Source organism: Opisthocomus hoazin, chromosome 1, assembly GCF_030867145.1.
Source record: "Opisthocomus hoazin isolate bOpiHoa1 chromosome 1, bOpiHoa1.hap1, whole genome shotgun sequence".
NCBI lineage: Eukaryota > Metazoa > Chordata > Aves > Opisthocomiformes > Opisthocomidae > Opisthocomus > Opisthocomus hoazin.
Window position 1 is genome coordinate 4,887,452 of NC_134414.1, and position 12,193 is coordinate 4,899,644.

The 12,193-nt window shown below is 45.3% G+C and overlaps 1 protein-coding gene across 4 annotated transcripts in view; it reads left to right on the forward strand.

Annotated features, from left to right (window-relative positions):
* FCHSD2 (FCH and double SH3 domains 2) overlaps window positions 1–9,508 on the forward strand; it is a 195,179-nt gene extending 185,671 nt beyond the window's left edge. For all 4 annotated transcript variants that reach the window (XM_075415395.1, XM_075415404.1, XM_075415422.1 and 1 more), the window contains 7 exons: window positions 1,607–1,741; window positions 2,539–2,622; window positions 2,757–2,934; window positions 3,729–3,949; window positions 4,939–5,068; window positions 5,235–5,317; window positions 7,194–9,508. In XM_075415395.1, the coding sequence (XP_075271510.1) occupies window positions 1,607–1,741; window positions 2,539–2,622; window positions 2,757–2,934; window positions 3,729–3,949; window positions 4,939–5,068; window positions 5,235–5,317; window positions 7,194–7,277 (915 nt within the window). In that variant the 3' untranslated portion in view covers window positions 7,278–9,508. The remainder of the gene's footprint in view (window positions 1–1,606; window positions 1,742–2,538; window positions 2,623–2,756; window positions 2,935–3,728; window positions 3,950–4,938; window positions 5,069–5,234; window positions 5,318–7,193) is intronic.
* The last annotated feature ends 2,685 nt before the right edge of the window (window positions 9,509–12,193 follow it).

Sequence of the window (12,193 nt, forward strand, 5' to 3'; positions counted from 1 at the left end):
ATTGCGGCTGATGCATTTATTCTTTGCTTGCGCTGTCTTTCATTGCCAGACTCCGCGGAAAGATGAGCTGTACGAAACACACCGCAAAGTTTTCTGTATCATGAGCGCTGTTTTCCCTCTGCGTGCCGACTTTGCAAATGATTCTATTCAAGGAGTTTGAGCAGCCCACACACTGAAAATTAAAATGTATTTTTTCCCCCTCGCGTTAAGAAAGCCAGGACCAGATGTTTTGCGAACGAGCCTTTCTAGACGTGATACGCTGATTTCCATGCCGGTTCGTACGGCCGTCAGCTGAACGTCAGCTTTGGCTGCTGGGGCGCAGACCATGCACAGCAAAAGCCAGTTTGAGACTGGAGGGAGAAACCTTAATTTTGCCTTAGTTTCTAGTTGGCTGTTAATCTCTCAAAGCATTAGCTGGGTAGGCCAGCGATAGTTACCGCAACGTCGGCGAACGCACTGAAGTAGCAATGGATGCAGACTGGACTCTTGCGAAAACGAGGGGGAAAAGGCATACAAATGACAAGGATGTGTTCTAAAAATTGTAACGTACAAATTGAGCGAAGTCAGAAAATGGTGAAGCTTTGGGCTCTTCTGCTCCCGGTCTGGAAGAGCAGAGATGTTACGGAGCAGAGGAGCGGAGGCAGCTGGTTTAGGGAGGCTGCGCTGTGCCCTTTTGGTCTCCGCCTGACGTTCTGTTGATTTATCAGCCCTTCAGTTTCCATGAGGAATACCAAATTCACTCCCAAATTGAAAGGACTAAACGACGGGAAGATAGCAAATACGTGACAGTGCTGCCTTTGATTTGGAGGACTTGCCTATTTCCACATGAGATAAAGTGTTTATTCAAAATCTGAGCCAGGCACAAGGCCAGAGCACAGCTCATGTCAGTGTTGCCCAAACTACATTTATAGAAACTTGTATGTTTCCAGCATATCGACTTCATTTTTTTATTTAAGCTTTTAGAGCTAGTTTTTAATCATCACTCTTTCTCTGAGGAATTTTTTTTATAAACTGCGGCAAATCTGTTGTGCAGAAGCCACCAGCTGGAAGGCGGATTTTTTTTATTATTCTTGCAAGTTTTTAATATTTCCACTGCAGTTTCATTTCATAACCTCGTGGTCGCAGGTACATTAATCTTTTAATAGCGTAAATTCTCAGTAAGTGACTCTTTTTTCCCGTTAAACTATTTGCTGTTGCCCTGAAATGGCATCTCCAGAGTGCATTAGTCACCGTTTCACAGCTTGTGTAAAAAATGGGTAACTGTCCGGCGGCCGAGTCGCAGCTTCCAGAATCTGCTGCCGTTGTTTTTAAAGGCCACGGGCCTGCGCCTGAGTGAAGAAATACCGCTGGGTTGGGCACGGGTGTGATTTGGTGACAGCTCCTATTCCTTTGCTGCCCGGGGTTTGCTTTGTTTGGTGACTGCTTTCCTGATGTTATTTGAGAATCGTGTGTTGAGTATTATTTACTCATCGTTTGCTGTCCAGTTTCAATAACAACAAGTGCTGAAAAAGCCAAACCGAAGAATATTGATCAGCTCATTTTTATTGTTATTCTTTCACTTACTTCTATCTGATGGTTTAATGCCAAATGTGCTTTGTTTTACCAGATGAACGCTGATGCAGAAAAGGAAGAAGGCGAAGAGTTTGATGAGAGCATGGATGTTTTTGATGACAGTAGTTCTAGTCCTTCTGGTACTCTAAGAAATTATCCTCTCACCTGCAAAGTTGTTTATTCATATAAGGTTGGTGATTTTTTATTTTAATTTGATTAGAAAAATGAATTATGCAACAAAGAATAGATGTAACCGTTCCGTGGGAGTTTGAGGTAGAACGTGGGCGTTTGGCTCAATAATGGTGCACATTAAAGACGTCGAACATCTGGTTGTGAGAAACTGCAGCCGTGTAACATCCGTACCGTTGGGAAACGCGTCTGAGCGACAGTTCAGCAGAGCTCTGAGGTCTGCGCATGGGGAGATGTCCCTGTCCGGCTTTAGGGAGCCCAGCTGCCGTGAGAAGGTGCTCTGGCTTTTGTTGCTGGGCCGGTGTGGCTTGATTAGAAATCCCTTCTCCGTGTCCGGCGTGCTTGTACGCTGCACGACAAAGCTCGTCTTTGTACTGTAACAGCGAAACCGCCATTCATGAGTTGAAGCTTTGCTGCCAAACTGCATTCATGCTATTTACTGCTGCTAGCAGTGCTTGCTGGGTTGTAAATCACACCGCCGCGGCAGCTGAGGCCCGTGGCAGGCGTAGTCTTCGAGTACGGAGTAATTAGGGTTTGGAAAGTAAATAGGGTTCGACGCGCTGGGTGGTATTCGGGGTGCTTCCATCCATCCTCTTGACTGAAAAAGGGTCTGCTGAATGCCAGTAGGTATACAGAAAACCCCTTATTAATAGGTTTTAAAGGATGCTACATTGTAAAATCTTCAGTTTTTTAATAAAACGTAAGTTTTAATAGAAGTTTGGATGAGAATGTTCCTCACACTGCCTGTCCCTTGCGCCTGGAAACGCTTTTACTTTCTAATTTTCCTACACGCTTCAGGCTTCTCAGCCGGATGAATTGACCATAGAGGAACACGAGGTGCTGGAGGTTATTGAAGATGGAGATATGGAAGACTGGGTAAAGGTATCATTGTTCTGAGATTTGTTTTCTTTTCGCTATTACTTTTAGAAATAGAACTTGGGACGGGAGAAAGGTATTTGGATTCTTTTCAGAGTAGTATGCAAAAGCCGAGCATCTTTTCTGTCGCTTATTCACAGGCACGGAATAAAGCGGGTCAAGTGGGTTACGTGCCGGAGAAGTACCTGCAGTTCCCGACGTCCAGCAGCCTGCTGAGTATGCTGCAGTCCCTCGCGGCGCTGGACAGTCGATCACACACCTCAAATAACTCCACTGAGGCCGACTTAGTCTCAGGCAGCCTGAATGGAGACTCCAATGGTAAATGCACATAAATAAATACGATATTAAGCTTGTTCTCAGAAGCGTTCTGCATACCATATAAATCTTATCTTATAAATGCTTACAAATATCTGATGGGTGGGTGTCAGGAGGATGGGGCTGAACTCTTTCCAGTGGTGCCCAGCAACAGGACAAGGGGCAATGGGCACAAACTGAAGCGGAGGAAGCTCCAGCTGAACATGAGGAAGAACTTCTTCCCTCTGAGGGTGACGGAGCCCTGGCCCAGGCTGCCCAGGGAGGTTGTGGAGTCTCCTTCTCTGGAGATATTCAAGACCCACCTGGACAAGGTCCTGTGCAGCCTGCTCTGGGTGACCCTGCTTCAGCAGGAGGGTTGGACTAGATGACCCACAGAGGTCCCTTCCAACCCCTGCCATTCTGTGATTCTGTGATCATGTTTGGATGTTGCACTTGAGAATTTCTCATATTTGACCTGTATCAGAGTATAACTGTTCTCAGTAATTATCTGTCTCAGATCAAATCTGCATAATTTGCCTGGCTATCTCACAGAGTTGAGATTCACATTAACAAAAATTAAGGAAAACTAAAATAATTTAACTCAGCAATGATAGAATCATAGAATTGCTTGGGTTGGAAAACACCTTTAAGATCATAGAATCACAGGATGCTTTGGGGTGGAAGGGACCTTTAGAGGTCACCCAGCAGTGAGCAGGGACATCATCGAGTCCAACCATAACAGTATGTGTAGTACTTAGTATTTTTTTAAGCTCATGCCAATTACACCTTTTTTTTTTTCCCCCTCTTCCATTCTTCAGTCTGTTTTGTAAAAGCACTTTATGATTACGAGGGCCAGACAGACGATGAGCTCTCCTTCCCGGAGGGAGCGATCATCCGCATCTTGAACAAGGAAAACCAAGACGATGATGGCTTTTGGGAAGGAGAATTCAACGGACGTGTTGGGGTGTTCCCGTCAGTGTTAGTTGAAGAGCTGACGGCCTCAGAAAATGGAGAGACTCAGTGGATTGGAGATATTCAGGTAGGTAGAGAGCTGAGCTCCTGGCTTGCACGTAGATGAGTTTGTTAGGGCGATTTTGCAAGGCTGCAAACATCCGCCACTTCGTTAGGGGGTTAAAAAAAAAAATCAGAAACACTTTAAGAAAACAAAACCCCTGAGTTCTTACCTTTTTAATTTCTTCCCCAGCCTAATAATTATCAACTGATAGATTTTGGCAAATTTAACAGATCCGTGAATAAAGGCAAGTGTTTGGGTAGAATGGAACTGAACCAAAGGAGAAAATTCCCAGTCTACTTCCTGTAATTAATTTATGGCATAGACTTGAGACATCAAACAGAACCTGGCAAAATGAGAATTATTTGCTCTCTCAGCCCTAATTTAATGTTTTCATACTTAAATCTGTATCCTCTGAATTTTGGAAGGGCAGAATACTGCTGAATATTGTATTACAGTAATTTTTGCAGAAAAATCCTCATTTCAGTATAGTTCTGTAATCCTTATATCATATTAGAAAATCAGAAACGTTCTCCTGTGTAATTGTGGTGCTAAAAAGTGGACTTCCATCTTCCCTACAAAGTAATTACTCCAGTATTTTTATTCTTTGATTGGAGAAGATCATGAAAACTTAACATTTAAATGATATATATGTGTGTGCAATGGAGCTGGGATAAAACTCACAATCTTACCGCTTTTATGGGAATATATGTGGAGAAACACACTTGGTCAAATGAATTTTTTCAGACAACCTTCAAAAAGTCTGTCTAAGTTATCTGGAAGAGGATGGAAATTTCTGCTCAGTGGCAACCTGTGATTTAAGCAAACACCTAATCACTGTTGGCTGTCTTGGCTTTCCTTCCCAAACGTACCTGACAGCGCTTTTGACGGGTAGTTTTTCTCCGGATGAACGTTCCTAGCATGCCGATGCGTCGGAGAACTTCCTGCACCTCGGTGTGTCCATAAATCCGTTGACGAGGAAGGCTTTCTGCAGCCCCTCTCTCTTTTTAATGCAGGTATCCCCGACTCCGAAGCCGAATAACGCCCTCCCGCCGCTGCCGCTGTACGACCAGCCTCCCGCTAGTCCCTACCACAGCCCGGATAAAAGGGGTTCTCAGTACTTCCCCAGATCGCCCTCCACTAACGGTAAGAAGTTTTGTGATAGCGAAAGAAACACTTCAGCTAAATGCTGAATTTAGATTGCTCACATTTCAATGGGGGGAGAGGAAAAAAAGCGCTTTTTTTGCAACATCAAGTCAATTCAGCAGTACGGAGTGGCTCGTTTGTGACGGGCTGTCGCTTACTCTTGCAGAAAACAGCTTCAGTTCCGAGTCCCCTGGATTCTCGCAGCCTCCGCGAATTCCTCCCGAAGCGTCGTACGGCAAACTGCGACCTGTAAGTTCAAACCAAACGCCGTTGTTTTTATTGGTGCCACAAAGTTTCAAGGTCAAGTCTCGGTAAATCGGGATAGGTGCGTTCAAAGCAGGGTGGTGAGACAGCACCTGGCTCTCTGTCTTCTGCAAATCTGATCGCCGTGTGTAGAAACGCGGCGTCTCAGACGCGTACTGCGAGGAAAGGTCTGTTCGCTCCCCTTTGGCGGTACGGTAGGTGGGTCAGAAAGCTGAGAGCTAGCTGAGATGAAGCGAACCCTGGAACGAAACAAAGCTGTGCTTGTTTGAACAGTAAGTCACGGTGTTTGAAGATGACCTTGAATCTTACCCAGCCCCTCTCCTTCGTCTAAGCTGCCCTTCGGTGTCTGCCTTCTCGGGTGCAATCGCTGCACGTCTCTGTGTGAGGCGTACGGACCATGAAATCTAACCTGGGAGGAAATTACATCTATAATGACAGTAAAATAGATGTTATTCGATAAACTTCCACTGCCTTCTCAGGCGCTGGGAGGTTATTTGTGCTCTTGCCATGTGTAATGACCCTTAAAAGAACTAAAAAAAAGGTGGTGGAGAAATGCCAGAACAGTTTAATCGTCAGATTTGTACAATTGCTGCTTCTCCAACGTGCCGGCAAACAAATCTCCTTGCCAGCAGTTTGACCTAACGTGCAGTCTGTGGGGCTCGATTGCGTCTAGGGTGAAGTTTGTTTCCAAACCCCTTGATTTGAGGGGTTTGGATTAAAAATTCTTAGTGCTGAGGTCTGTATATTCTGCGATGTCTTCGCTGCCTGGAGGGCAAGATTTTACCTGGGAAGGAAAGGAAGAGTTTGATCACTTAGAACTTGCAAAATCCATCCCCTAGGATTAACTTTGAAATCAAGTTTGGGGAGTTTCAAAGTCCTAAACCAAATCACATTAAGATGTCATATTTGTATTTTCCTGGCATTCTCAGTGGATGAGGTTGCAGAAAACGAGCATTTTTGGATATTCAGAAATTATATTCTGAATATTCCAGTAGTCAGTGAGTGAGCCTTATTCACTGACATACGCAAGGCAGAGGGAGTACTGCGTCAGTAGGTACGTAAGTATTGAACAGGGGTGTTTCAGGTTGTCTTATTCCCTTGTAAAAAGACGCAGGTTCAGGTTTTCCATTTTGTAGATCTTTATTTTCTTTAGGAGTTTCTTGCAATTTGCTGTCTTTTCAAGATATTACTACAGTGTCGTGCCTTAATTGAAAGGATTTCTGTTAGTGTTGCATATTAAATACGCCCGGTTGGAGAATGCTGTGGTTTGTTAGGGTATTGCTCCTCAGTTCACGTTTTCCATAGCAAGGCGCTGCGGTGTGATAAAAGCCCTGCGTGGAGTGCTGTTAGCGCTTAAGGTAATCTCTGTCGGGAGCAACAATAACTTTATTGATGCGGCAGAGCGTGAAAATAGCGTCAGATTTCAGGTGTGTATCGTTCAGCTCAATTAAATACAAACAAGCCTTTCGGATAAAACAAGGACCGTTCTTGCAGTTCCCACTCCCGACGTCCCAGGCAAGGGCGTCATCACGTTTCAGCACCTGATGTCGAGCCCGCAGTCCGTCCCGGGTTTACGCACCGGGTTAGGCAGAGCAGCTAGGTCGGTTCCCTGTCGTGATTGCTAGTCATCGTGGAGGAAAATGACCTGAGAGCGGTGACAGGTTGTAACAAAGAGCCTTGATGGCTTCACTGGAGGCTGCTGGACCTGAATTCAGCTGGTTGCTCGCTGTAGTTCTGCTGAGCTTAATCCACGATCCGTGTATTTGCATCGTCTTGAGGTGCGAGCCCAAAGTTGCAGTTCTGGTCTATGCAAGTGCTGAAATTTCGACAGTTTTCTGATAGCTGGTTCTGGCTGTTGCAGGTGCGAGCAGCTCCACCACCCCCTACGCAGCATCATCGCCGGACGACAGAGAAGATAGAGGACGTGGAAATTACTCTGGTGTAACGATCGGACTAGTCAAGTAGTAGTGCTACAATCAAGACCGAACGCGGTATTTGGTCAATCTCGTTTTTAGGCACCTTTGCATGATGAAGACTTCTAATAGAGCAAGAGATAGGGAGGATTTTACGTGGCAGTGACATGGTGGATTCCTTCCCACGGTCATGAATATTTTGTGCCTTTTTTTTTTTTTTTTCTTTTTTTTGTTTTGGTTTTGATTTATATACATCATTCTTCCTCTCTTAGCACAAACCAAGGTGGGCCAAACAGCGAGCAGAGGATTGCCTCGGAGCAGGCTTCTCTCTTGGCTGGAGATGGTCAGTTTTTCGACGGAGGCTGAGGGAAGAGCCTCGTTCATGCAGCTTAGTCATAGCGTACTTCGATCACGTGCATTAGTACAGTATATTACTGTTGCCATAGGAATGTGTTAAAGATTGTCAATTCTTCGAGTAGCGTTAATTGTCTGATTAGGTATTAATCAGATCTTGCGGAATGAAAAAGGGAACTGCAAAATAAGTATAAGGAGAGGCTGGCTCCTCTTTAATCCCCGTGCAGAAAGGAAGAAACAGGAAAATAGTCTTCTAGATAAGGAAAACCGTTGCAGATCATATGGCATTAATTACATTAATGCACACCTCTTCAATAATTAACAGTTAAACAGAACTAAATGTTCTTTGTATTAATATTTATGCAGTACATTTAGTAATAGAGTATCTAATATGGAGGTGCTGAATTAGTAGCAACATCTTGTTCCATAGCATAAACCAACTGGTAGAAAAGTAAGTGAGGTTTTGTCTAGATCTGGAAATTGAGCTTCATATTTTTTCTTAGCAGATTTTGGGGCTTTTGGTTTTTTTTAAAAAAAGTATTGGGGTCACTCGTAGCCCAGTTATTGCCGTGTACTTTATTATCCAACGTTAGCAGTATATCTTTGTCATCAAAACATCCGGCTAGAGTTAGAAGTTACATTTAGAGTATTTACACGCGTTATTTAGTTCTTGCATTGGATGGTCCTGTCGCGTTCCCCCGTGCGAAGCCCGTGAACAAGCCAAAGCCCGAGCGCCCGGGGAAGCGCTGCTTTCCGCAAAGCCTTCAGACCGCCTGCGTGGCCAAGACCGGGCTCTCAGATTCCACGATAAGAAAAATTACTCTTGGGCGAGAAAGAGACCGTAAAAGAATTTCTAAACTCATTTTCAGTCGGAGATCTCTGAAAAGGAAGCTGCTTCTTCTTGTTGTTTGAGAGAAGTGGGCAGAGGAGATTCTGCGGTTTGACAAGGAGAGAAGTGGTCGGAGGAAAGGGAAAAACTGGATGAAAAGAGGATTTTCTTTGTGTACTTACTAAATTGTTTTCAGCAATCTCCATCAGATCAAAGCTTCGGTTAAAAGGCATCACAAGGTTGGTTTTTTTGAGCTGTTTTATGGGTTCCAGTGAATGCGCTCTTATGTCTTCATTTTTTGTTTCTAAGCCAGTAAGTTTTCTACCTTTAGTTTACTAACAAGGGCTATTTTTTGAGGCTGCATTTACAAAAAAAAAAAAAAAAATCACCTAACAAGATTTTGATCATAAACTTTGCACATACTTGTAAATCCCAGCCCAGTCTGGGTCTCCGAGTCATTTGTGTTTGCCAATCTCCTTTCCCAGTGGGGTCTCTAACCAGGAGCGGGGCTGGTCGCCGAAAACAAGTCATGGATCGGTTCGGACATCGGTGACTGTCCAATGAAGTCTCTTCCATGTTTTTCATTCTTTTGCACCTCTTGTCCTGTTGATCTGTTTGAGGTCTTTTTATGTGTTTATCAAACTTATTCTTAAGTTTAAAAAAAAAAAAAAAAGTTTTTAAAAAAGATTTAACTGTTTGCAAAAATGTTGAGAGCTTCACAATGCAGAAGAAAAGCAAGTATTGCCATAATGTTCATAATGTTCCATTTCTTTGGCCAGTTTTTCTGTGTCCTTCATACCTGGACTTTCAAAATTCAGAAAGTGTTATTTAAAGTCTCTTTAGTTGTATTTTAAAATATTTTCTGTAAGAGCTGCTAATTTTATTTAAAAAAAACAGAAAAAAAAGAAAAGTTGTAAAAATATGCCTCCTTTTTACCTATGATTTCTTCATACAGGGCATGTATTCGACGTATCATCGTGTACAGCGTCAGTACACTGAAAGCATAGGTGCAAATGCTTTCTTTATATTGGCTGTAAAAAGTTTGTATTTATTATGTATAAAAAGTTGAATAATAAAAAAGTGGAACTAAATCCATGACGTTGCCTTGATAACAGACACCGCTGCGCCCATGGCAAAATGGCGTTCGATTTGGGTGTAGATCTGGGGCTGAGGGAGAACCTGGCTTTTGGGGTAGAAAAAGTACATTTTTGGGGGTATCAGTTTTATGGTTTATGCTTTTACACAGAGATTTGAATCTCAGGAAAACACTTAGCGCATACTTAAAGCGATCTTTAAATATCTCTCTAAGGTGGTATTTGTACGAGGAGCAAAATTATAAAATGAAGAGCCAGTAACAAAGCTCCAGTTATCGAAATAATTGCTCAACAGCCTTTCTGCAATTAGGATAATTGCATACAGAAAGAGGGAGAGAGTGATTGATAACAACTCTTCAGCGCAATTGTCCTTTAATAGTGTTGATGCGCCGAATTGTGCGAGGATTATTCCCACTGCATCCCAAACCTTGCTCCCTTCGCGCTCCGAGCTTCCCCGTTGTATTTCCTCGCCGGCGCTGGGAAGCGACCCGCCGGTGCCCAGCTCCTTGCTGGCTCCCCTCGGTTTCTCACAGGCGAGTGCCCTGTGCGCGAGGCCGTACGTGACTGTGTTTTACCCCGTTTGAACACAGCTCGCTGCAGGAGGGCTCCGGCACCATCGGCCGCTGGGAATCGCCGCGATGTCGGGCTAGATCTTTAATCTTTCATTTCCACTCCTCACACAGAACCGTTACGCGGGCTTTCATCATTTTTTTCTCTGAGCTCCTGCAGCCTCTTCCTTTGAGAAATCCCACCTTCCCCTGCTTTTCATACACATTCACGGTGCTCCTTCAGGAATAACTGCCCTGGCTTGCTGCTTCGACCGCTCTGTCCTTTCCTTTCAGCTTCTTGCTCACTGCATCTCTCCTTCCCTTGCTGTTTCACACGGAAGCCTCCTTGCTTGTGATTCTTGTCGACACCGCTTACAGACGATGTTAATCCTCAAACCCACCAACGATGCCGCTTTTCATTTCGTCCATTTTTTAACAGGCCGCCTTCACGCCTCTACTTTTTCTCCTTCCCCCTTCCTTAAAAGCTGTGCTGTGACAGAACAAACCCAGCAGATAATTGTGCCATTAACACGAGCATAACTTCTTTCCATGAAAATCTCTTCGTCCTGAAGTGCTTTCCCAACGGCGTGGTGAGGCCCAGCTGCTGCCGCTGGCCTGCAAGTGGGAGACGGCTGCGGTTTTGACAGCTCACAGCGGCCGTGCAGAGGCACAAAGTAAAACCGAAGGCTCCGTGGTTATACATCTTCTGCCTGGGATATTTACAGAAGTGGTAACATGGAACTTGCCTGGCGCAAAGGTTGGAGTGTTGGTCTCTGGAAGAGTCGGCAGCAGGACCATCGCTGTCCCTCTTAGCGCTGGAGTTCTCTCCCATGGCTCTGCTGCCCAGATTTTCAAATATAATGAGACTGAGACAGAAGTGACGGGGTAAATGGTGTCGTGTACCTCACTACAAATTAATTGTGTTGGGGTTTCTTTTTGTTTGTTTGATGGAAATACTAAAAGAAACGCAGGCACGTGGGCGAGCTCTCTTTCCCATACAGCACAAGTATTTCTCACTGTTAATATAATTGTGATTAAAAAGGAGAACAAAACCCCCACCCTCTTCTCCAAATAAAAGATCTTTTGCTTCTCTGGCTATAACGTGGAGGCCTGGCTACTCTGCAGCTTGCGCTTTTTTCCCCGCTTGCTCTCCCGGCAAGGTCCCTGTAATTAATGAGCTGCAGATCCCAGCACGGCAGAGGCAGGAGGAGCGGGAGATGGACCTCAGCCGGCCTTTCCTTCTACCCAGCTTCGCAGGCAGCTTGGGAGGGGAGGTGCTGCTGCCGTGGAGAGTCCTGTCTCCCCACATCTTACAGAATGACAGAATCCCAGCATAGCGGGGGTTGGAAGGGACCTCTGGGGATCACCCAGTCCAACCCCCTGCCGAAGCAGGGTCACCCAGAGCAGGCTGCACAGGACCTTGTCCAGGCTGGTCTTGAATATCTCCAGAGAAGGAGACTCCACAGCCCCTCTGGGCAGCCTGTTCCAGGGCTCCATCACCCTCAGAGGGAAGAAGTTCTTCCTCATCTTCAGCTGGAACTTCCCAGGCTTCAATTTGTGCTCATTGCCCCTTGTCCTGTCGCTGGGCACCACTGGAAAGAGTCTGGCCCCATCCTCCTGACACCCACCCTGCAGATATTTATCAGCATTTCTAAGGTCCCCTCTCAGCCTTCTCTTCTCCAGGCTGAACAAGCCCAGCTCCCTCAGCCTCTCCTCGTAGGAGAGATGTTCCAGTCCCCTCACCATCCTTGTAGCCCTCCGCTGGACTCTCTCCAGTAGCTCCTCATCTTTCTTGAACTGGGGAGCCCAGCACTGGATGCAGTACTGCAGATGGAGCCTCACCAGGACAGAGTAGGGGGGGGAAAATCTCCGTTTGCAGGTCCGCTCGCTGCTCCACGTGAAAACGATGGGAGGGAGTACGCTGCCCCTTCCCTCCTCCATCTGGCCAGCTCTCTTCAGGGGGTGAGTTTGGGGTTTGGAGACCTCAGTTCAAGGTGCAGGGAGAGGCTGGAGAAGGTGAGGAATAAAAGGAAAGAAAACTTAGTGAAGTCAGGGATGGATGCAGCAAATGAGCCAATAAAAAATGCAGCTCGGAAAACACTGACGTGCTTACTATACCAAGT